Source organism: Pan paniscus, chromosome 14 (genome assembly GCF_029289425.2).
Source record: "Pan paniscus chromosome 14, NHGRI_mPanPan1-v2.0_pri, whole genome shotgun sequence".
Classification (NCBI taxonomy): Eukaryota; Metazoa; Chordata; class Mammalia; order Primates; family Hominidae; genus Pan; species Pan paniscus.
Window position 1 is genome coordinate 115,286,887 of NC_073263.2, and position 25,142 is coordinate 115,312,028.

The following is a 25,142-nucleotide window of genomic DNA, read 5'->3' on the forward strand; positions in this document are numbered from 1 at the left end:
GACCGCTCCACCCCTTGCAGACAAGGAAGCTGAGGCTGAGGGACATGGGGACCCTGCCAGTGGGGACGCGGGAAGCAGGGCTGGCTTTGCTCCTGGCAAGCTCTACCCCAGACCGACACAGAGAAAGCAGTTTCCCTTTCTCAACAGAACACACTTGAGGCCCGGAAGCAAGTGGATCTGTGCAGGAGGGTGGGGACGGGAATGGCACAGGGGTGCAGGTGCTGCCTCGGTGTCTTCCGGCTCTCGGTCCCGGCTCGGGGTCCCTCCCAGGCTGGCTCAGAGGCCGCTGCCCCAGCAGCCTGCGTTTGTGTGCCAAGCCCTCACCGTGCCCTCCTCACTCAGCAATGACTGGCTGCCTGTGGTGGGGGCCAAGCAGGGCTTTCTCCGCATTTACAGAACAAGTAAACTGAGGCTCCAGCCCCTGCCGCCACTACCAGAGGAGTCAGAGGCTCCTGGGGAGCAGACCGTGGCCACCCAACCAGGCTGGGAGCAGAAAAGAGGGAGGGATCTTTGGAGCGGCTGAGCGTGCGGCCTGGAGCCCTGGCAGCCCCGCTCATCCCAAACGCTGCTACGTGTGCAGAACCCCACGGGGAGCAGATGATGGCCACGCGGTGTTACAAAGCTTTCTGTAAATATTTTATTTTCCATACTTTAGAGTCAGAAAGAAGCGCTTGGTAATAAAAATAATAGAGAATTATTTTCTTCGAGCCCGCTCTGCGCTGCGCCGGCCTCCCCGTGCCTGGGCCCACGGCTGAGTGCGCGGCGTCAGAGGCCCCAAGTCCATCTCACTATTTACAGATATGTTACAGGCCGGGATGGTCACAGAGGAAAGCCCAGCTCTCAGCATGGCCCCACGTGGTGAGGAGCCCCCAGGCTCCTCCCGGCTGTTTTGGACAGAGACTGAGAAGCCTGCCGCGTCCCGTGGGGGCCTAGGCTGCGGCGGGCTCCACGGGGGGGCAGGAGTGGGCCGTGATGTCGCTGTGCTTGTACGCCGCCTCGTCCAGGTCCAGCAGCCTCCGGTTGACCTCCAGTGTCATGCAGCCGCGGTAGAATGCGGTGACTGGCGCTGAAGTCACCGGCACATCTGGGCCATGGGGAGAGAACAAACATATCTTAGCAGGCCCAGCCTGGGTCCCAGGGCTCACCACGTGGCCAGCCCCTGCCTGGCCCCCCCACCCCCGGCAGCGCTTGTGGCCAGCCCTGGGTTCCCTCTGAAAGGGCAGGATTTCCCTTTCTTCTCTAACTTCTCTGTCCCTGTTCGTTCAGCTGCAGACCCGGCAGACAAGCAGGAGGCATCTGCCAGCCTGGGCTCTGCAGACGCCAACCCTCCCTTCCCCGCTGGGAGCACAGACAGTCCCATCGGTTAAACGTGATCTTCTTCTGTGCCCAGTGAGTCATTCAGGCTGCAGGCCTCCTGGCTCGCTCTCATCCTCTTCAAAGCTCTGTTTATTAAAACTAAGTGGAGTCTGTGTCTGGCAGCCAAGAGAGAAATCCTGCCGTTTGCCGCAAGTGAAAACCTGCGGGCAGCCGAGGACTTGCCGGCTCCCACGTGCCTTTCCGCTGACCCTCCCAGCTCACGGCAAGGACATCCCCAGTCCCAGCCTCTGTGCTGTGTAGCCCATGGGACACAGCGGGACGCCCTGCTGGACATGGGAGGGGCTGGCGGTCACTCTGTTCGCTGCTAACAGCTGTGGTGACAGCCGCGGGTCCCAACTGCAGCCTGGCCCGAGGTCTGCCCAGCCCTCTCCCCCGGGGCTGGTCTGATGGGTGTGGACGAATGCTCCCTGAAGATGCAGGTTCGTGGGGCCTGACTCAGGCCAATGCCGGCCCCCGTACGTGTTTCTCAGCCTCAGCCAATGACCTGACCAGCACCGAGACACCATAATGGCCACTAACGACCCACCTGGACTTCTCCTTCCTCTTAAAACACAAGTCCTCTTCCGCATTCACTACCAGAAACGCCAGCCTGTCCAGGTTAGATCTGGGGTGACCAAGCTGGGCCTCCCTGGAGCTCTTCACCCGGGTTGAGCGGAGCAGGGAGCACCTACCTGGCAGGCCGCCGGCAAAGGTGAGCACGGGGCTCCGCAGGTGCCTCTCGAGCACGGCCAGCCTCTCCTGCAGCTGCGTGGCGCTCACCTCGCTCTGGCCCCTGGTGCCGTCCACCTCCAGGGTGGCCTCACCGTCCCTCAGCGAGACGGTGACCACGTGCTCTTGGCCATCGCAGACCTTGATCTCCATTAGGGCCAAGGCCACGTGCTCCACGGCCAGGACCACCAGCTGCAGGAGACCGAGGTGTGGTCAGGGCCTGCCAGCCGCCCCCACATGAGCTGTTAGGTCCAAGCTGGTCCTCACAGCTGCTGGCCACCCCTACGCCGCACGCCTGTCTCTGTCCAGGGCTCCCTGCAGCCCTGGGTCTGGATGCTCGCTGACTGTGGAGGACACCCCCACCCCACCTGGGGCTCAGCTTCTCTGCACGTAAAGCCAGGGGCCAGCCTGGGAGGCTGTGGGGGAACAAGTGTGGCCCCCAGGTTGGGTGTGAGACGGTCAACCCCAGCCCCAGGCACCAGGCACACACAAGACCGAGGCTGCACTTGACCAGGAACTGGGGTGGCCCTGATGGGGACCCAGGACCCAGCCCTGCGGTGGCAGCCTCCCAGCCCGGTGGGCACTCACGCTGGCACCACAGCCCAGCAGCCCAGGGGTCGGCTGTTGCTACATAACAGCAGCTGTTTATTCCAGATGCTGAGATTGGGTCTGGCCCTGGTAACGAGCATTTGCATGAACCAAGCCTGTCACTGTCGTAGCCCAGCAAGCGGGAGGGCTCTGTGGCCCCGGGGTGGGCAGACTTGGAGACCGTGAGCCTCTCTGGTTTGACCCATGTCTCCCTGCTTAGCACACGAGCGAGAGAATGAAAGCTGTTTCTGTCACCTCTTGATTGTTCTGTGGGGAAAACAGCATGAGTCCCCCAGCCCAGGACAGCTGACTTATTGTGAGGACCGGGGGTGGGGGGGCCTTGTCCAAGGGGCAGCTGCACTCAGCTCCACCCGGTGTCCCCCAGGGAAAGACGCTGTTGGGGGCACCGGCCAAGGTCACAGATCCGACTTTTCCAGGGAAATTGGAAAACTGAGTTTGTTGCTGAAATCATCTGACTTAAACACCAGAGACTAATTCAGATTGCTGTGAGCCACCATCTGCCCAACCGAACAGGGGGAAAGCTCCCGCACTGTGGGCCGAGTGTGGCTCGCAGGCGCCGGCCCCCTCAGCTGTGTGGCGGTGACCTGGTGTCCAAACAACCCCCGCAGCCCGAAGGGTGGCCCACGCCGGGCTTGGCTCATCAGACCTCTGGTCAGAGGCTTTGGGGGTCCCTGGGGATCCCACCGCGGGCCCCCTTCATCCCCTGCCAGGGAGTGCGGCCCACGTACCCGTGGGTCGAGCCGGTCAGGACGCCCTGGGTGGCCGAGGCCCTACCTGCTTCTTGAGTTTCTTCGTGGAGTGATAGTCTACCAGGGCCACAGAGAGAGGCACAGCACGGAGGTCGGGGACCCAGAGCGCGAACAGCACGCCCGTGTCTGCGGCTGGGCGGATGTGAGCCACGACTTCTATTTCCCAGGTTGATTCAGTCCCGATGTCCAGAGGGGTCCGCACTGCAATGAAAGCGGTGCATTATAGGGTGGTATGCACAGTGGAGAGGCCACAGTGAGGTCGGAGCAGGGCCACGAGAGATGCAGTCCCAGCCGCAGTGGGAAGCTGTGCAGACAGCCCCGGATCTGGGACGTGATGGAAAACTCAACAGACTGGTTCAGATCTTGGCCCGGAGCCCAGAGGCACCGGGGACCCCCAGGCTGTTTCTCCCTGGCCACACCAGTACCCCACTTCCAAATGCCCTGTAAGTGACCACCAGGCCACACAGACCCGTCTGAGGGGCCACAGGCTGTGCACCATGGGACGCAGGCCTGTCCCTGCCTCCCTCCGATGTCCTCTTGTTTCAGGAGCGCCTGGCAGCTCCTTCCTCAGAGCGTGCGTGGCCTCGTGCCTCGTGTCTCACCTGCAGCTTTCAGGTAGCAGCACAGGGCCCAGTGTGGGCTGAGAGTTTAAGACAGCATGCGGACAGGAGCTGTCAGGAGCACGGTGGTCTGGGGTCTGAGCTGTCAGCAGCACGCGCGGTCTGGGTCTGAGCCGTCGGGAGCACGCGCGGTCTGGGTCTGAGCCGTCGGGAGCACGCGCGGTCTGGGTCTGAGCCGTCGGGAGCACGCGCGGTCTGGGTCTGAGCTGTCGGGAGCACCTGCGGTCTGGGGTCTGAGCCGTCAGGAGCACGCGCGGTCTGGGGTCTGAGCTGTCGGGAGCACGCGCGGTCTGGGGTCTGAGCTGTCGGGAGCACCTGCAGTCTGGGGTCTGAGCTGTCGGGAGCACGCGCGGTCTGGGTCTGAGCCGTCAGGAGCACGCGCGGTCTGGGGTCTGAGCTGTCGGGAGCCCGTGCGGTCTGGGGTCTGAGCTGTCGGGAGCACCTGTGGTCTGGGGTCTGAGCCGTCAGGAGCACGCGCGGTCTGGGGTCTGAGCCGTCGGGAGCACGCGCGGTCTGGGGTCTGAGCTGTCGGGAGCACGCGCGGTCTGGGGTCTGAGCTGTCGGGAACATGTGTGGTCTCCCAGGGAGAATACCACGGCATATCCTCTCCACGCTGAGCCCTCCGTGGACTAAGAAGGCAGAAGAAAAAACTTCCGCCCTGTTTTCAGTGTTTCTATCTCACCCAGAATTCCAAAGTCCTGATAAAGAAGCTGTTTTAGGAAAAAGGACCCCAAATCACTGTGTGTACAGATTTGTGATCGGGCGCCTCGCACTGCAGGCCGAGGTTGGGGTCAGAGTGAATTGTGCTGGTTTCCCTGTCTCTTTCCCACGGGGCTGTGTGCGCCTCAAACCCACATCGCCTGTCCTGCCTGTCCCTAGCTGGTACCCGCCACATCAGTTCTCAACAACCATTTATGGCACTGAAACACACAAAATCAGAAAAAGTAACAAAAATATTGCAACAGAATCAAAAAGTAACAACAAAAATTCTCCCGTTTGCGGGTCTTCCCATAACCTGTGAAGGGAGAGATGATGGTGTTCTTTAAAATGGAAGCTCCCAGCCGGGCGCGGTGGCTCATGCCTATAATCCTAGCAATTTGGGAGGCTGAGGTGGGTGGATCACCTAAGGTCGGGAGTTCGAGACCAGCCTGACCAACATGGAGAAACCCCATCTCTACTAAAAATGCAAAATTAGCTGGGTGTGGTGGTGCATGCCTGTAATCCCGGCTACTCGGGAGGCTGAGGCAGGAGAATCGCTTGAACCTGGGAGGCGGAGGTTGTGGTGTGAACCTGGGAGGTGGAGCCGAGATCGTGCCATTGTACTCCAGCGCGGGCAACAAGGGCGAAACTCCGTCTCAAAAAAAAAAAAAAAAAAAAAAGGAAGCTCCTGACAGGAGGCTAGGCACATGTTGGCCATCGGGGCTTCACAAGGGCACCGGCCTCTGCTCTCCCCGGGAAGGTTTCCCGGCTCCACGTGGCCCCTTGCATGGAGGCTGCACAGACCTGGAGATCTGCAAGCCTGAGCCCAGCAGAGTCGCTGCAGAGTGAGCCAGGCCAGTACTACCATTCCCAGCAAGTCTCCTCTGTCTTGTAAGAGACGTTACTGGTATAGTTTGAGATTCACTGGAAATGCATGGAGCTGTAACTGCTTCTGTCCGGATAGACCAAAACGGGCCGGCAGACGCGGCCGGCAGTCACTGGAAATGGCCCCTGTGATGCCTGCATAAGGTTACCCCTGAGAAATGTGTATGATATTAAGTGGAAAAAGGATGTGAGCATTTCATATGACATGATTTCGTGTCAAACATTATGATGATGCTCTAGATTTGTAAGTCCAAAAATCAAGACTGAGGGAGAACGCGTGTGCACAGTCAGTCCAGCCAGTGGCAGATGGCGCTTTTCTCAGATGCCTTTCCTGACACGGTCACGCTTTTGACACCCAGGGGGAGACGGTGACACTGGATCTGGCTCAGGACGGGGCAGGACCCTCCCCTTTGCTCCGCGTGGACCCCCTTGAACCTGGGGTTCCTGCTGGGTGCTTGAGGGCCGGCAGCCCTGAGATCTGACGGAGGGGGCGCTGCCTGCCCTCTGTGCGTGTGGGGGCTTCACCATAAACGGCTCGGTGTTCAGGAATGGGGCAGGGCTGTGGTGCCCCAGTGGGGCCCACGTGGGGTGGGAATGTGAGGCAGGGTGGGGCCGAGCAGTAACACTATCCTCACAGCAGCCCCCCCGGAGCCTGCACTGGGGAGGGCGGCAGCATGGCGTCGCAGGACTGGGCCAGCAGCTCACATCCACCCTGTCCTCCCTTTTTCAGGCCTAGGTTCACTGTCCCCCAGGCAGCTTCATGGCTGTTTTTAGACACCTCCCATTGTAGCTGTCTCACCGGATCATCGGTGACCGCAGTGTCCACCATGTTACTGAGAGCTTCCCTGTGCCCCTGGACGAGTCCTAAGGCTGTGCTGTCTCCAGACTTTCTGCAAAGGACCCTGTAAGGCTCCCAGCCTCCCCGGCCTCGCAGGCACCTTCTCTCCCCGGCCTCCCAGCGCCGGCCTTGCAGGCACCTTCTCTCCCCGGCCTCCCGGCGCCAGCCTCGGCCTCGCAGGGACCTTCTCTCCCCGGCCTCCCAGCGCCGGCCTTGCAGGCACCTTCTCTCCCCGGCCTCCTGGCGCCGGCCTCGGCCTCGCAGGGACCTTCTCTCCCCGGCCTCCCGGTGCCGGCCTTGCAGGCACCTTCTCTCCCCGGCCTCCCGGTGCTGGCCTCGCAGGCACCTTCTCTCCCCGGCCTCCTGGCGCTGGCCTTGCAGGCACCTTCTCTCCCCGGCCTCCTGGCGCCGGCCTCGCAGGCACCTTCTCTCCCCGGCCTCCTGGCGCCGGCCTCGCAGGCACCTTCTCTCCCCGGCCTCCTGGCGCCGGCCTCGCAGGCACCTTCTCTCCCCGGCCTCCTGGCACTGGCCTCGCAGGCACCTTCTCGGCACATCTCTCTCATTTCTTCTTCACTGGCTGACTCTGAACTGAGTGACCTGCATGGCCATCCTGAGAGGTGGGCCTCTGCCCGCACCTCCGCCCACCCCGCCCTGCCCCGGAACCGGAGGAGCCTCAGCTTGTCCTGACGCTGCCATCTGAGGCCGTCTGCTTGCTTTCAGCGTATGCCTGTCTGAAGGTGCAGTCTGAAGGTGCAGCCACAGCCACCCCAACGGTAAGAGCCAAGACTTACTGTAGTCCAGGCTGTAGAAGGCAAAGCCGCTCCCGGGGTAGAAAGAGCCTCTCTCCGTCACCGAGAAGCACTGCATCCTCGTGTTCGCTTTCACTGTTTCCTGGATGGTGGTGTCTTCTCCGTTCAGCCAGTTCCAGCTCCTCATGCAGCCATCCAGACGAGGGTTTATCTGGAAAGGCAGAGAAATCTCCGTGGCTTCCTGGGAGCGAGAAGCCCCATGCCGGATGCCCCAGTCAGTGGCTGGCGCCTTCGCGGCCCTGGTATATGCAGCTCTACGGCAGAAACGGGCCAGTCCCATCACTGGTGGCCATTTCACAGAAGGTTTCTTCACTTTACACAACGCCTCACTGCAGAATACCTATTTCCACTGGTGTATGCTCAAGAACTAAAGGTTCATTTTGAAGCTAGGAAAGGACTGAAAGGCCATGTGGGTCTAAGGTCAAAGAGCATGGATTGTTCAACCATCCAACACTCATGTGAATTATTCAATATTCAATATGGCTGTGGGCAGATCAGGGCAACTCCCTTATCCGTGAAACGAGGAGGGTCCAGCCAGGCAAAGTCCCAGCACCAGGCAGTCTGTGGGCCTGGGAAGCAGGTGCCCCTCACAACACCGAAGGTCCCGGCACCAGGCAGTCTGTGGGCCTGGGGAGCAGGGGCCCCCTCACAACACTGAAGGGGTGGCTTCAGCACAGGCACTGCCGACACTCAGCACCCAAAGACGCGAAGACACGCGTGCCTTTCTCCTGCCTGGTGTGGAAGTGAAAATAACCAGGATGAAGGCTTAGACGTCAGCGCGTGGGGGCTGGAGACACAGGTCGGGGGCACGGGCGTGTGCTGTGCTGAAGGGGAGAGAAGGCGGGACCTGGAGAAATGGCCCACACTGACCGCCCACCATGGCTGTTTTCCCCTTATGAGACTCACGGCAGAGTTACAAAACCCAAAATGTTCTTGGAAATTGTCCAAAAAAGTTTACTGTTCTGTTAAAGAATAATTTCGGCCGGGCGCAGTGGCTCACGCCTGTAATCCCAGCACTTTGGGAGGCCGAGGTGGGCAGTTCATGAGGTCAGAAGATCAAGACCACGGTGAAACCCCGTCTCTGCTAAAAATACAAAAAAATTAGCCAGGCGTGGTGGCAGGCGCCTGTAGTCCCAGCTGCTTGGGAGGCTGAGGCAGGAGAATGGCGTGAACCCGGGAGGCGGAGCTTGCAGTGAGCTGAGATCGCGCCACTGCACTCCAGCCTGGGCAACAGAGCAAGACTCCATCTCAAAAAAAAATAATAATAATTTAATTGTGTCTTATCTCCATTGAAAAATAGACAACTTTATTATCAATTCAGATGAAAACTTAGGTCTCATAAAAAGAGATGGTAAAATTAATGACATAGCTGTACGGTGACTTTGTCAAACTCTAGGAAACCTTTCCTTCCTCTAGGTCCTCCCCACACCTGGTTAATGGTAAACACAGGGCAGGGTGTGACTGAGGCTTCCTGACACCGTTCTCGGGATCCCAGCACACGGCGCGTCTACACAGGGACAGGTACGGTACTCACAGGCTGCACGAGGTCCTTCTCATGGAAGGGAATACCTCCCACAGTGAGGTTCAGATGATATAGTCCTCGCTCCGGTTGGAACAAGTCCCCGGCCACCGCGATTTTCATGACAGCGTCCCTGTTGACCTTGATGACCAGATTCCGTGCCAGCTCCTCAACAGAGATCTGAAGAGAGTCAGCGCCATGAGAAAAGATGGGAGTGCACGTTCTGAAGGGGCTCCCAACTGCAGAAAAACCACACTCATACTCTCCTGAGCCAAGAGGGTCCCAACCTCGGGGAGGCCACCTGATCCTCACCTGGGCCAAGAGGGTCCCGACCTCAAGGACACCACCTGATCCTCACCTGGGCCAAGAGGGACCTGACCTCAGGGAGACCACCTGATCCTCACCAGAGCCAAGAGGGACTTGACCTCAGGGAGGCCACCTGATCCTCACCAGAGCCAAGAGGGACCTGACCTCAGGGAGACCACCTGATCCTCACCAGAGCCAAGAGGGACTTGACCTCAGGGAGACCACCTGATCCTCACCAGAGCCAAGAGGGACTTGACCTCAGGGAGGCCACCTGATCCTCACCTGGGCCAAGAGGGTCCCAATCTCAGGGAGACCACCTGATCCTCACCTGGGCCAAGAGGGTCCCAACCTCAGAGAGACCACCTGATCCTCACCTGGGCCAAGAGGGTCTCAATCTCAGGGAGACCACCTGATCCTCACGTGGGCCAAGAGGGACCTGACCTCAGGGAGTCCACCTGATCCTCACCTGAGCCAAGAGGGTCCCGACCTCAGGGAGACCACCTGATCCACACCTGAGCCAAGAGGGTCCCAACCTCAGAGAGACCACCTGATCCTCACCTGCGCCAAGAAGGACCTGACCTCAAGGAGACCACCTGATCCTCACCTGAGCCAAGAGGGTCCCGACCTCAGAGAGACCACCTGATCCACACCTGGGCCAAGAGGGTCCCAACCTCAGAGAGACCACCTGATCCACACCTGAGCCAAGAGGGTCCCGACCTCGGGGAGACCACCTGATCCTCACCTGGGCCAAGAGGGTCCCAATCTCAGGGAGACCACCTGATCCTCACCTGAGCCAAGAGGGACCTGACCTCAGGGAGTCCACCTGATCCTCACCTGGGCCAAGAGGGTCCCAACCTCAGAGAGTCCATGCTCATCATCTGGGCCAGGAGGGCCCTCGATGCATCAATGTGGTCACCAAAACCTTTCCTCATAGAAAACCTGTAAAGTCTAACGCTAGATACACTATATTCCTGAGCTTCAGAAGAATATCCTTCTTCCTGTGTGAAAACACCTTTCAGGTATTTGGGTTTGAACTGAGTCACAAAAACATGGTACAAATTCGGGTCAGCTGGGTTTGGGGAGCAGCTAGAGAGGGTGGAATTGGGGAGGGGTCCTAATGAGGTACCCCTGCTGGGGAAGGGCCTGTCTTGGTGGGGTGCTGCGGTCGCTGTGAGTCACTGGGCGGGACTACACTGCAACACCGCTCCCCCGAGGCGACCTCGCCTCAGGCCACCTGCCCCGGGCCCCTTCTCCCCGTGGCTGCATCCCCTGCAACACCGCTCCCCCCAGGCGACCTCGCCTTGGGCCACCTGCCCCGGGACCCTCATCCCCATGGCTCCATCCCTGAAACTGCTTCCGCTTCCTTTGCTTTCTGTAGCTTTGCTGAGAACAGCCTCCTGCTCTTGGAGATGCTGCTCCTTTGAGAGGTTGGGAAAAATGGAGCGAGGCACTGCTTTGCAGGATGGAAATACAAGTCTACAATGTTTCATCTGCAGGGACCAGGGTGAATTTTTCCACTTCATCTTCACTTCTGAAGGGCAAGATGTGCTTTCCACCTTTCTTCCCAACGTTTCCTTCTGCAAGCCCAGTATGGTGAGGGAGGCCCAGCGCTGTGGGCGGGAGCCTGGTTGCTTACAGGCCCTCTCGCTCCACGGATGGGGATGTGGGGTGGGCGCGTTTTACCGCTGCCCACAGCTGCCCAAGTGCAGGTCTGACCAGGACCCCTCAGGTTGCCCATGGGGCTGGGGTCCAGGTGGTCAGGACGTCTCTGGCAAGGGGCAGCTCCTGTGAGGTCACCTGGACCCTTGGCATGCATGGCCGCACTGACAAGCAGGCCCTGGGAGCCAGGGCTCAGGGACAGCAGCGTCCACGCCGTCCTACAGGGAAGGGTGGGCGGGCGGCGCCTGGCCTGGCCACGGCCAGGGAGACACGTACGGCAGGAGCTCTGGGCTGTGGTGCAGGTTCAGTGGCGGCTTCCTCCCCTGGTGGGGCACCCTGCGTGTAGCGTCAAGCAGCCCTGGCTTCTGTTCCCCACTCCGCTCGGGATAAACAGCATGGCCTCCAGACACAGCCCAGGGTCCCCTGGGGCTGAGAACCACGGGTTCTCACCTGAGCCAGGGTGACCAAACTCAGGGTTGGTCACCTGAGCCAGGGTGACCAAACTCAGGGAGACCAAACTCACAGGTTGCACTCAAGGCCCCTTTCTGAGGGAGCCAGGCTGAAATGTGATGAAATAGCAGAGAGGCCTAGAGCACCACAGTGAGCCCCCAGAGCATGAACTAAACAGGGCAGGGGTCCCCGTCCCCCAGAGCATGAAGTAAACAGGGCAGGGGTCCCCATCCCCCAGAGTATGAACTAAACAGGGCAGGGGTCCCCGTCCCCCGGAGCATGAACTAAACGGGACAGGGGTCCCCGTCCCCCGGAGCATGAACTGAACAGGGCAGGGATCCGTCCCCCAGAGCATGAACTAAACGGGGCAGGGGTCCCCGTCTCCCGAAGCATGAACTAAACGGGGCAGGGGTCCCCATCTCCCGGAGCATGAACTAAATGGGGCAGGGGTCCCCGTCTCCCGAAGCATGAACTAAACGGGGCAGGGGTCCCCGTCCTGCCCGCACGCAGCAGGTGCAGGCCCCAGAGCTCATCTCCTAACGGTTGCATAAGCGAGTGACAGCTGGGTCTGGCTCAGGGAGAACCCCGTGAGGCCTGGAAGGGGCGGCTGCCGCACACTCACTGTCTGCCACATGCCATGGTTGATGACTGGGCCGCTGCTGGTGACACGGCCGACACCGTTGTAGCGCAGCTGCAGCTCCAGCCGGCCGGCTCTCAGGGCCAGCACGATCCAGGTGCTGTCCTGGTGGCCTCCGGCGAAGAGGAGGATGCCCTCGGGGTCAAAGGTCCGGAAGTCAAACTCAGCTACGAGCCTGGGCAGCCACAGGAGAAACGAGTCAGCACCGGGCACAGGCAGATGCCCGGCCCCTCCCTGCTGGCCGAGCCCTGGCCCGGGCCCTGTGAAGCCAGCGTCTCGGCCATTCTAAGTTGTGTTGCCTCCTGTGGACACCTCCTCACCTGGTGGGCTGCAGCCTCTTGAAGCGCAGTCGGATCACGGGGGTCCCACTGAACATCCGGCCCAGGTACAAGGACTTCACACTCTTGGCCACGCTGAAGGGCACGCACGGCAAGATGTCCTGCCACGGATGGGGGCCACGCCGGTCGGGGATGTGGCCTTCACTCCTGCTCCCCTGAGCCCCACGCCCCGGCCGCACAGCGGGTCCACTGTCCCTCCTGTGCCTCGGGAGTGGCCCCCCGGCCTCTAGCTGCTGAGACCCCAGAGGCTGTCACACCTGCCCCACTGGGACTCCCAGGTGAAGGGCGGGCTTGCAGCAGCCACTTCCCACAGGGCTCCTCGGGGGTCCCCGTCATCTCCTTCCCTGCTCATTTCCCTTGACCCTTTATTTTTAAATTATGAAATATTTCAAGCATACAAAAATTACAGAGAATCATTAAAAAGTATACACTATTATGAAATAGATATGGATGCCTTGAAGATGGCTGTCCTGGAAAGTTCCCTGTTCTGGGTTGTGGTTTCTCCACGCTGCCCGAAGGGGGACAGAACCAAAGCCGGTGTGAGCTGACACCCCTGGAAGATGGAGGGGCTGGGGCTGAGCCAGGCCTGCCCTGCCCACCGTGGGCAGCCAGGGTGAGCTGGACATCTCGCAGGGGTCCGACACCCTCTGCATGAGTACATGAGGCAGCGAGGCAAAGAACCTCAAGGCGAGGGCTGGCTGGAAGCCCTGAACGTCGCAGCCCAGACCCAAGAGCCCCACGGCTGCATCCCAGGTCTGTGACTCCGAGAAGCTGTCCTGGTGACTCTTTTCACCTGTGGTTTTGCTTTTTAAATAAATGCTCACTCTCATCAACCCCCAGGCACAGGCCCAGGGTGAAGAGGAAAGACAAGAGCCGCCCTGCTCAGAAACGTCCACATGTGGGTACTGCATTCCTACCGGTGTGACAGGTCAGTGTGACAGGCACCGGTGTGACAGGTCAGTGTGACAGGCACCGGTGTGACAGGTTGGTGTGACAGATACTGGTGTGACAGGTTGGTGTGACAGGTCAGTGTGACAGGCACCGGTGTGACAGGTGTGACAGGCACCGGTGTGACAGGTCAGTGTGACAGATCGGTGTGACAGGCACCGGTGTGACAGGTCGGTGGACAGGCACCGGTGTGACAGGTCAGTGTGACAGGCACCGGTGTGACAGGTCGGTGTGACAGGTCGGTGTGATGGACACCGGTGTGACAGGTACCAGTGTGACAAGTCAGTGTGACAGGCAGTGGTGTGACAGGCACCGGTGTGACAGACACCGGTGTGACAGGCCGGTGTGACAGGCACCGGTGTGACAGGTCAGTGTGACAGGTGTCAGTGTGATAGGTCGGTGTGACAGGCACTGGTGTGACAGGCACCAGTGTGACAGGTCGGTGTGACAGGGTGTGACAGGCACCAGTGTGAAAGGTCGGTGTGACAGGTCAGTGTGGCAGGCACCAGTGTGACAGGTCGGTGTGACAGACACCGGTGACAAGTCAGTGTGACAGGCAGTGGTGTGACAGACACCGGTGTGAGAGGTCAGTGTGATGGGTGTCAGTGTGACAGGTCAGTGTGACAGGCACCTGTGTGACAGGTCGGTGTGACAGGTCAGTGTGGCAGGCACCGGTGTGACAGGTCGGTGTGACAGGTCAGTGTGGCAGGCACCAGTGTGACAGGTCAGTGTGACAGACACCGGTGACAAGTCAGTGTGACAGGCAGTGGTGTGACAGGCACCGGTGTGAGAGGTCAGTGTGATGGGTGTCAGTGTGACAGGTCAGTGTGACAGGCACCTGTGTGACAGGTCGGTGTGACAGGCACCGGTGTGACAGGCACCAGTGTGACAGGTCAGTGTGGCAGGCACCGGTGTGACAGGTTGGTGTGAGACACTGGTGTGACAAGTCAGTGTGACAGGCAGTGGTGTGACAGGTCGGTGTGACAGGCACCAGTGTGACAGGCCCCGGTGTGACAGGTAGGTCATGCTGTGATAGGCACTGGTGTGACAAGTCGGTTTGACAGGCACTGGTGTGACAGGTCGGTGTGACAGACACCAGTGTGACAGGTCGGTGTGACAGGCACCAGTGTGACAGGTCAGTGTGACAGGCACCGGTGTGACAGGTCGGTCATGTTGGCTCCCTGGCACGCGGCAGAGTGGGGACCGTGCCCCCGTGAGTGTCACACTGGGGTCCACACCAGGCTGATCCACTGTGAGCTGGGAGTTGCCATAGAGACTCTATAAATACAACCAAACATCTTCCAGGGAACAGAAGCGTTTCTCATCCCAAACCTCCACATGGCCCTGGAGATCCCCAACACCTTAGCAAAGGCCAGGTCTTCACGGAAGTGTTTCTCCCGAAAGCCCCCACCGGCGAGGGCCCCCGGAACCACCGTGAAGGGCCCGCGGGGCCAGGGGCTGCCTACCTCACAGGTGTCCATGTCCTGGGACAGCTTGAGGCCCCCACGCCCGTCACAGTGGCAGGTGTAGCTCCCTGGGGAGTTCACGCAGACCTGCTCACAGCGGCCCTGCAGACACTCGTCCACATCTGCCAGCCAGAGGGAAGCGGCGGTGAGCGGGGGAGGCCTCTACGCTGTCCCGCCGCGGGATCACACCGCGATTGCTCAAACCACACACAAGGTGCGCTCAAGGAATTACATGCAGATTCTAACGGGGCGGCTTGGGGGTCGCGTCCCCCCACTGGAAAGCTAGGTTGCACCCTCGGCCTGCTCCTGCCCGGGCTCTTTCTTGAGGGAATAAAAATGTCGCAGGTGTCCCAGGAGGGTGCTCCCAACGAGCCAGACCCACCCCCGCTGCCGGGCTGGTGTGGAAGGCAGGTCTGGGAAGCACAGGGTCTGGGCTGTGCAGTGAGGTGTCCCCCGGAGCACAGAGGGGCCGACAGCTGTGGTGGGAAATGGAGATCAGTGCAGGCAGCCTGGGCTTCCCCACCCTGTCTGTCTGCCTACTCAGCCCCACTGTTCCCATCACTGGGGGCACGGCCCCTCTTTGAGGCTCTACGGCCAACAGGGCCCTCCCCATGGCGGCTGGAAAGAGAGAACAGTAGAGGGAGGCTTGCTGCTCCCCGTCCCTTTGGGGAGAGGCCCCGTCTATGCAGGTGGAGAAGGGTACACACGTGTGTATATGCATGTGTGCGGTTCGTTCATGTGCACAAGGGGCATGGGTGCCTGTGTGTGCTCACGTGTGTGCTCACGTGTGTGTGCTCACGTGTGTGTGCTCACGTGTGCGGGCATGGTGGTAGAACAGGCCATTACCAGGCTGATAGAAACAGGGAGAAAGAGACTTTCTTTCACCAGAAGCACCCGGTTGTTAGCAACCGGCTCAGGCAGTGACTGGCACCCGTGTCTAGACTTGGGCGTCAGAGAAAGCGAGGGTGACCGCGTGGCGTGGGTACCTCGGCAAGCCTTCTCCTGGGAGCTGTACGCAAAGCCCTCGTCACAGAGGCAGGAGTAGGAGCCGGGCAGGTTCTTGCAGCGCACCTCCCCGCAGGCCTCCGAGTCTGCGCACTCGTCTATGTCTGCAAGCAAAAAAAACCCGGCCAACCGCAGCACAGCGGCATCTCAGACGGGGCTGGGGCAGGCGGCTGCAGGGACTGGCCAGGGCACCACCCAGACGTCGCACCCAGACTCTGTGGGGCCGGCGCGCCCTGGCCCCATTTCCCTGCCCTCCTCCCCTGACCGGGCAGCTCCCGGGGTGTTGGTGCACGCTTCTGATCAAGGCCTGGCTGGGAAGGCTGATTTCAGCCCAGCAGATGGAGAGCTGGGAAGGGCCCTGCTTGGTGGAGGGGTGGGGGGCGGCGGTGCACGCTGTGCTGTTCCATTTAAATGACGGTGCTACAGGACACGGGGCCGTAAAAAGTAACCCCCCGGGGGCATTTGAAACTAAAACCCCAACCCCAAAGACAAGCATTTACTGGTTTCAATCAATTTTCACTACCGGGTTAAACCACAATCCTAAGACTTGAGCATCTAATGTGGGACAGACGCTGTTTACGGCCAAGCACCCTGGGGTAGGAGGGGCAACCCTGAAATGAAGAGCCCTTTAGTCACCAGAGGAGAGCAAAGGCAGGGGCACGGAGAAAGGTGGGGGAGGAGAAGGGGGAGTAGGAGGGGGAGGAGGAAAGGGGGAGGGGAAGGAGGAAGAGGAGGAGGAGGGGGAGAAGGGGGAGGGGGAGAAGGGGGAGGGGGAGAAGGGGGAGGGGAGGAGGGGGAGGAGGGGGAGGAGGAGGGGGTAGGGAGAGGATGGAGAGGAGGGGGAGGAGGAGGAGGGGGAGGAGGAGAAGGGGGAGGGGGAGGAGAAGGGGGAGGGGGAGGAGAATGGGGAAGGGAAGGAGGAGGAGGGAGGGGGAGGAGGGAGGAGGAGGGAGGGGGAGGAGGGAGGAGGAAGGAGGGGGAGGAGGGGGAGGAGGAGGAGAAGCAGGGAGGAAGAGGAGAAGGTGAGGGAGGGGTGGGGGAGGAGGTGAGGGAGGGGGTGGGGAGGGGTGAGGGAGGGGGTGGGGAGGGGTGGGGGAGGAGGAGGAGAGGGGAAATAAGGATTGGGGAGGAGGAGGGAGAAAAAGAGGAGGGGGAATGAGGAGGAAGAAGAGGGGAATGAGGAGGAAGAAGAGGGGAATGAGGAGGAGGAGGGGGAGGAACAAGATGGGGAGGAAGAGGGGGAGTGGGGGGGAGGAGGAGGGGGAATGGGGGGAGGAGGAGAAAGAGGAGGAGGAAGATGGGGAGGAGGAGGAGGAAGATGGGGAGGAGGAGGGGGAGTGGGGGGAGGAGGAGAAGAAAGGAGGAGGAAGATGGGGAGGAGGAGGAGGAAGATGAGGAGGAGGAGGGGGAGTGGGGGGGAGGAGGAGGGGGAGTGGGGGGAGGAGGAGGGGGAGTGGGGGGAGGAGGAGGGGGAGCGGGGGGAGGAGGAGGGGGAATGGGGGGAGGAGGAGAAGAAAGAGGAGGAGGAAGATGGGGAGGAGGAGGAGGAAGATGGGGAGGAGGAGGAGGAGTGGGGGGAGGAGGAGAAGAAAGGAGGAGGAAGATGGGGAGGAGGAGGAAGATGAGGAGGAGGAGGGGGAGTGGGGGGGAGGAGGAGGGGGAGTGGGGGGAGGAGGAGGGGGAGTGGGGGGGAGGAGGAGGGGGAGTGGGGGGGAGGAGGAGGGGGAGTGGGGGGGAGGAGGAGGGGGAGTGGGGGGAGGAGGAGGGGGGATGGGGAGGAGGAGAAGAAAGAGGAGGAGGAAGATGGGGAGGAGGAGGAGGAAGATGAGGAGGAGGAGGGGGAGTGGGGGGGAGGAGGGGGAGTGGGAGGGAGGAGGAGGGGGAGTGGGGGGGAGGAGGAGGGGGAGTGGGGGGAGGAGGAGGGGGGATGGGGGGAGGAGGAGAAGAAAGAGGAGGAGGAAGATGGGGAGGAGGAGGAAGATGAGGAGGAGGAGGGGGAGTGGGGGGGAGGAGGAGGAGAAGAAAGAGGAGGAGGAAGATGGGAAGGAGGAGGAAGATGAGGAGGAGGGGGAGTGGGGGGGAGGAGGAGGGGGAGTGGGGGGAGGAGGAGGGGGAGTGGGGGGAGGAGGGGGAGTGGGGGGGAGGAGGAGGAAGATGGGGAGGAGGAGGAGAGGACGGGAATGCCTCTGTCACTGTGGGCAGTAACTGTGAGCCTAGACTTTGCCGGGAGTGCCCGACTGGTGCAGGGACCCACGGGAGATGCTTTAGACATCATCTCTCAGGATCGGCCTAGTCTTCACCTCTCTTTAAACCTGGGGTGCTGCTGTCTTCCAGGTCAGGGATAGAGCAGTGATGGGAGGGGCTCTGTCCTCAACGGGGAAATGGGTTTATGTGTTAAGTTGGGAATCACGTCATCTGCACACAGGGCTAACTCCTGGGTGGTCAGGGAAGGGAACCACCAAAGTGGACACAAATAGCAGCTGCCTTTTGAAATCGGGGGATGGGGTGTGGCCCCTCCTGTCTGGTCAGATTCACTCTCCAGATCCTGGGGCTGTTTCTCCCTGAGCAACTGTCTGTCCTGTCCACGCAGTTCGGTGTCCTGGACAGTCAGCAGCAGCGCTAAGAACTATGCCAGAAACTCTCAGGGACACGCCTGGGCATGTCCAGATACAACGTGGGGAGGGAGGAGGAAGGTGCTCCCCCTGCAAAGTGGCAAAGGGCCAGTGGCAGCAGCAGCACCTGGAACAGCGTCGGGGGCGCGCACATTCACGGTGACTTTCTGGGGTGTCCTGGGGCTCCCCAGCTCTGGCCCTGGGCTGAGGGAACCCCAGACTGAAATATGAAAGGAAGTGGGGAGGGCAGGGCTATATTTAGTGGACAGAGGGAGACCAACAACGGGGTGCTTCTGGGGATGCTGGGGAGAGTGGACGGCGGGGGGACCCTAGCCTGGAGCCCTGACCCACAAGCTCACTACACAAGTGCCTGGAGCACTTCCAGGCTCTGTGAGGCTCTGGGGAATGGACGAGGCCCTACAGCCAGCAGTGTGGCCTCATGGGCTGGGCCGGCCCCCTGAGTCCTGGCCCTCAGATGCCGGGTGAGTCATCCTGGTGTGGTGCCGAGCAGCTCCCTGTGCTGCGGCTGGCCTGGGCTTGTGTAGTCTCTGCAGGATGCCCCATCCCATCCAGAACCACAGGAACCCAGCCAGCAGCAGCCGCTTGCAGAAGAGCAGACATGACCAAAAATAGAAGGTGGGGAGAGGAGAGAGGAGAGAGGCCTCACCCCAGGGCCTTACCTTGGCAGGTCCTGCCATCAGAGGAGAGCTCGAAGCCGCTGTGGCAGGAACAGTGGAAGCTGCCCGGCTTGTTGTGGCAGATCTGGAGGCAGCCCCCGTTCTCCTGGCTGCATTCGTTGACATCTGGGAACAAGCACAGGCCTGAAGGGGAGCCCAAGGGTGCACAGCCCCTGGCTATGGTAGGAAGAGATCCCAGAGGTGCACAGCCCAGCCCTGGAGCAGGGAGGGAGCCCAGGTGCACAGCCCAGCCCTGGAGCAGAGAGAGATCCCAAAGGTGCACAGCCCAGCCCTGGAGCAGGGAGGGAGCCCAGAGGTGCACAGCCCAGCCCTGGAGCAGAGAGAGATCCCAAAGGTGCACAGCCCAGCCCTGGAGCAGGGAGGGAGACCAGGGGTCACAGCCCAGCCCCGGAGCAGGAGGAAGGGACCCCGGGGGTGCACAGCCCAGCCCTGGAGCAGGGAGGGAGCCCAGGGGTGCACAGCCCAGCCCCGGAGCAGGAGGAAGGGACCCCGGGGGTGCACAGCCCAGCCCTGGAGCAGGGAGGGAGCCCGGGGGTGCACAGCCCAGCCCCGGAGCAGGAGGAAGGGACCCCGGGGGTGCACAGCCCAGCCCTGGAGCAGGGAGGGAGCCGGGGGGTGCACAGCCCAGCACTGGAACAGGAGGAAGGGACCCCGGGTGTGCACAGCCCAGCCCCGGAGCAGAGAGAGATCCTAAAGGTGCACAGCCCAGACCTGGAGCAGGGAGGGAGCCCAGGGGTGCACAGCCCAGCCCCGGAGCAGGAGGAAGGGACCCCGGGGGTGCACAGCCCAGCCCTGGAGCAGGGAGAGAGCCTGGGAGTGCACAGCCCAGCCCCCGAGCAGAGAGAGATCCTAGAGGTGCACAGCCCAGCCCTGGAGCAGAGAGGGACCCCAGGGCTTGGACCTCACACCCCCCTCAGCAGCCCTAGCATTTCATGGCCCCTGGTCCTGGCCTTGCGTGTGGAGGTAGATGGTGGGACGGCATGGGGGATCCCCAGCTGCGGTCTCAGCCTGGGGAGCTGCTGGCAGTCACAGCCCACAGGGCTCAGCTCCCTGGATGCCCATGTGCTTGCAGGAGGAGGCTGCAGGCCAGGAGTGACCTCTGGGTGCCGAGGACAGACAAGGCCAGGCCAGAGCTGGCCACTCCTTAGCAAAGCCCTCCCAGGCCACCTGTGGGGTGGGACTTGCCAAAGGGGACAGGCTGGCCTGCTGGACTCTCCACTATGGGTCTCCACCAGGCCCTGAAGCTATTCTTCCTCCAGGGTCTTCACTGACACCACAGGTCTGCACTCAAGGACGGTCAGAGGTGAAATTTCCCCCCCGCCTTTCAATCAGTGGGTGCTGAGGCATCACTTGGTGTTTCCTTTCCTTCCAGCCCTGCTCCCAGAAAGGAGACCGCAGCTCCTCCCAATTCTCCTGGGGCTCCAGGATACCTCAGGGCTGCAGCCTCCTTGGGGCTGTCGGAGAGCAGCCTGAGGATGGCCATGCCCTGGAGTGGGAGTGAGGAGCGGGGATCAGGGCAGGGTCGGAGAGGGAGGGAGACCCCGCCTTTGTCTTCAGCCTCACGTACCTTTGTCGCAGAGCCGGCCCCCCCAGCCAGCTTTACACAGGCAGAAGAAGTTGCCCATGAGGTCCTGGCAGGCTTGGGTCCCCTTCCTATCGCAGGGGTTGGGCGTGCACTGGTCAGGCAGGTCTGATTGGCGACACAAAGTGGAAAATCATGTTCAGCTGCCCCACCCCCGTGCGCCCAACGCAGCTGAGATTGGGGCGGCTGTGGGGTCTCGGGTCCAGCCCGGAGGAGCTCTGAGGGGCGCAGGCTGAGGCAGGCCCCAGGCACCCGAGCCCTCTGTGCTGGCCTAGGGCTGATAGAATAGGCTGACGGGCCCTGGGGCCGGCTCCAGGAAAACTCAGATCAACTGGGAGGGAGTGCCAGCAGGCCTGGACGCAAGGTGGGAAGGGCCGAGGGCAAAGGAGCAGGAACTGCCTGGCGTGAGGCCTGGGAGCTCAGACCTCCCAGGGAGTAGGCACACAGAACCCCCAGCTGACCTGGGGGCTTCCAGGCAGACTCGGAACATTCTGCCTTCCCTGGCCAGCCCTAGCCCATCTCTGGTGAACTCTCCCCGCTGGGTGTGGCGGGGAGGACCCCAGGCCCAGGCTGCACTGCCAGAGGGGTCCTCCAGGAAGCCCCCCTCTTTCTGCTTAGCTGCCCCCTCTCCACGTGTCTTGATGGCTTTAGGCCAGGTGTGTTCTGCCCTTTCTCAGGGTGGTCACCTGGGCTCAGCTCCTGCAGGGCCAGAGGTCAGGGGAACGGGTGAGGGCCTAAGGGTGGGAACCCATGCCAGTGCAGCTGCTTCCCAAGCAGTCCCCTATCCGAGAAGCTGCTCACAAACACGTTCATACGAGGAGCTGCTCACAAACATGCTTCCAGGACACGGACCCAAACCACGTCCCAGAGGCAGGCAGGGAAGCCCCCGACAGTGCAGTTACGCAAGCCTGAGCCCCGGGAAGTTGGCAGAAATAACGACAATTACACCCGGAGCTCAAAGAATCCTTTCATGGCTGCTGGCTGAGCAGAAGCAGCTCGGGGCTGGGCATGGCAGTGCTCAGGGGCGCGGTCCACACTCAGCTCAGCCCCACATGAGGACTCAGCCACGCTCAGCTTAGCCACACAGGGCTCCGTGGGGAACCCTGGGTAGGGCCCCCCTGCTGGCTGAGAGAGGGCTCCTGTCCATTGATTCCACACAAGTTCAATAAGGACCAGTCCCTGGGAAAAGTGCAGGCCGGGCCAGCAGGGCCCTAGGGCACTGGGCCAGCGTCGTCCTAAGGGGTCAGCCCTGGTGGGGGCACGTCGAGTCTTCAGTGCATGGGCTCTCACTGCCAGTGTGTCGCTTCCGTTCCTGAGGCTCCCAAGGTGACGTTTCCCACCAGGTCTGTAGAATGTGGCGTTTCCACCAGAGGGTCTGGGCTCGGCTGTCAGTGCAGGAGCCGCTTCCCTCCCCACCTGGCCGGGGTCAGGGGTGCCCGGTGCCAGGGTGAGCGGCGGGCGGGTCTGTGGTTCACAAAGCTGAGTTCCTCCAGCTCATCCAGGGCATACAGTCACTGCCTGTGGCCGGCACAGACACAGCCCCTGTCCTCCTAGGCGGGTCCAGGCACCGAGCTCACCAGAGGCCCTGGCTACGAGTCCCAGGCTTCTTGGGGAAGCTGCCCAACCACGCTGGCTTCTTTCTGCGACGCTTCGCCGTATGCCTCACAGCGTTTCCTCCGTATGCCTCACAGTTTGCTCCGTACACCCGAGTTTCCTCCGTATGCCCCAGTTTCCTCCGCATGCCCCACAGTTTCCTCCCAATGCCCCACAGTTTCCTCCATACACCTCAGTTTCCTCCGCATGCCCCAGTTTCCTCCATACGCCCCACAGTTTCCTCCCAACGCCCCACAGTTTCCTCCCAATGGCCCACAGTTTCCTCCATACACCTCAGTTTCCTCCATACGCCCCACAGTTTCCTCCACACTCCTCAATTTCCTCCATATGCTTCAATTTCCTCCGTACGCCCCACAGTTTCCTCCATACACCCCAGTTTCCTCCATATGCCTCAGATTCCTCCGTATGCCCCAGTTTCTTCCATATGCCCCAGTTTCCTCCATGCGCCCCACAGTTTCCTCCATACGCCCCAGTTTCCTCCATACGCCCCAGTTTCCTCCATACGCCCCAGTTTCCTCCATACGCCTCAATTTCCTCCATACACCCCAGTTTCCTCCATACACCCCAGTTTCCTCCATACGCCCCAGTTTCCTCCATACGCCCCACAGTTTCCTCCATATGCCCCACAGTTTCCTCCATACGCCTCAATTTCCTCCGTATGCCCCACAGTTTCCTCCATACGCCCCAGTTTCCTCCATACGCCCCAGTTTCCTCCATACGCCCCAGTTTCCTCCATACGCCCCAGTTTCCTCCATACGCCCCAGTTTCCTCCATATGCCCCACAGTTTCCTCCATATGCCCCACAGTTTCCTCCATACCCCTCAATTTCCTCCGTATGCCCCACAGTTTCCTCCATACACCTCAATTTCCTCCAAAGGCCCCACAGTTTCCTCCATACGCCTCAGTTTCCTCCGCATGCCCCAGTTTCCTCCCTACGCCTCAATTTCCTCCATACGCCCCACAGTTTCCTCCCAACGCCCCACAGTTTCCTCCTTACACCTCAGTTTCCTCCATATGTCCGTTTCTTCCATACGCCCCACAGTTTCCTCCATACACCTCAGTTTCCTCCATACGCCCCACAGTTTCCTCCATACACCTCAGTTTCCTCCATACGCCCCAGTTTCCTCCCAACGCCCCAGTTTCCTCCTTACACCTCAGTTTCCTCCATACACCTCAGTTTCCTCCATACGCCCCACAGTTTCCTCCATATGCTTCAATTTCCTCCGTACGCCCCAGTTTCCTCCATACGCCCCACAGTTTCCTCCATATGCTTCAATTTCCTCCGTACGCCCCAGTTTCCTACATACGCCCGTTTCCTCCATACGCCTCAGTTTCCTCCATATGCCCCAGTTTCCTCCATATGCCCCAGTTTCCTCCATGCGCCCCACAGTTTCCTCCATACGCCCCACAGTTTCCTCCATACGCCCCAGTTTCCTCCATACGCCTCAATTTCCTCCGTATGCCCCACAGTTTCCTCCATACGCCCCAGTTTCCTCCATACGCCCCAGTTTCCTCCATACGCCCCAGTTTCCTCCATACGCCCCACAGTTTCCTCCATATGCCCCAGTTTCCTCCATACGCCTCAATTTCCTCCGTATGCCCCACAGTTTCCTCCATATGCCCCAGTTTCCTCCATACGCCCCAGTTTCCTCCATATGCCCCACAGTTTCCTCCATACCCCTCAATTTCCTCCGTATGCCCCACAGTTTCCTCCATATGCCCCACAGTTTCCTCCATACGCCTCAATTTCCTCCGTACGCCCCACAGTTTCCTCCATATGCCCCACAGTTTCCTCCATATGCCTCAATTTCCTCCATATGCCCCACAGTTTCCTCCATACGCCTCAATTTCCTCCGTATGCCCCAGTTTCCTCCGTATGCCCCACAGTTTCCTCCATATGCCCTAGTTTCCTCCAAATGCCTCAGTTTCCTCCAAACGCCCGTTTCCTCCATACGCCTCAGTTTCCTCTGCATGCGCCAGTTTCCTCCATACGCCTCAATTTCCTCCGTATGCCACAGTTTCCTCCGTATGCCCCACAGTTTCCTCCATACGCCCCAGTTTCCCCCATATGCCCAGTTTCCTCCATACGCCCCACAGTTGCCTCCATACGCCCCAGTTTCCTCCATACGCCCACAGTTTCCTCCATACGCCCCACAGTTTCCTCCATACGCCCCACAGTTTCCTCCATACGCCCCACAGTTTCCTCCATACGCCCCAGTTTCCTACATACACCCCACAGTTTCCTCCATACGCCCAGTTTCCTCCATACGCCCCAGTTTCCTCTGTACGCCCGTTTCCTCCATACGCCCCACAGTTTCCTCTATATGCCCCAGTTTCCTCTATATGCCTCAATTTCCTCAATACGCCCCACAGTTTCCTCCATACGCCCCACAGTTTCCTCCACATGCCTCAGTTTCCTCCGTATGCCCCAGTTTCCTCCATACACCCCAGTTTCCTCCGTACGCCTCAATTTCCTCTGTACGCCCCAGTTTCCTCCGTATGCCTCAATCTCCTCCATACACCTCAATTTCCTCCATACACCTCAATTTCCTCCATACGCCCCACAGTTTCCTCCATACGCCCCACGGTTTCCTCCATATGCCTCAATTTCCTCCATACGCCTCAATTTCCTCTGTACGCCCCACAGTTTCCTCCATATGCCCCACAGTTTCCTCCATACACCTCAATTTCCTCCGTATGCCCCACAGTTTCCTTCATATGCCCCAGTTTCCTCCATACGCCCCACAGTTTCCTCCATACGCCCCACAGTTTCCTCCATACACCTCAATTTCCTCCATACGTCTCAGTTTCCTCCATACGCCTCAATTTCCTCCGTACGCCCCAGTTTCCTCCATACGCCTCAATTTCCTCCATACGCCCCACAGTTTCCTCCACACGCCTCAATTTCCTCCATATGCCCCACAGTTTCCTCCATACGCCCCACAGTTTCCTCCATATGCCCCAGTTTCCTCCATACGCCTCAATTTCCTCCATACGCCCGTTTCCTCCATACG

The 25,142-nt window shown here is 60.5% G+C and overlaps 1 protein-coding gene across 4 annotated transcripts in view; it reads right to left on the reverse strand.

The window, feature by feature from the left end:
* Positions 1-614: 614 nt before the first annotated feature.
* GAS6 (growth arrest specific 6) overlaps positions 615-25,142 on the reverse strand; it is a 47,617-nt gene continuing 23,089 nt past the window's right edge. The window contains exons 5-15 of one of the 4 annotated variants that reach the window (XM_055097068.2): positions 20,500-20,622; positions 18,915-19,037; positions 15,604-15,726; positions 14,618-14,739; positions 12,186-12,304; positions 11,851-12,040; positions 8,829-8,993; positions 7,277-7,445; positions 3,469-3,644; positions 2,049-2,277; positions 615-1,084 (exon numbers count right to left, since the gene is read on the reverse strand). In XM_055097068.2, the coding sequence (XP_054953043.2) occupies positions 930-1,084; positions 2,049-2,277; positions 3,469-3,644; positions 7,277-7,445; positions 8,829-8,993; positions 11,851-12,040; positions 12,186-12,304; positions 14,618-14,739; positions 15,604-15,726; positions 18,915-19,037; positions 20,500-20,622 (1,694 nt within the window). In that variant the 3' untranslated portion in view covers positions 615-929. Of the gene's footprint in view, positions 2,278-3,468; positions 3,645-7,276; positions 7,446-8,828; positions 8,994-11,850; positions 12,041-12,185; positions 12,305-14,617; positions 14,740-15,603; positions 15,727-18,914; positions 19,038-20,499; positions 20,623-25,142 lie in introns of all 4 variants that reach the window. The other 3 variants (XM_055097069.2, XM_063595988.1, XM_063595989.1) reach the window with 3 other exon arrangements.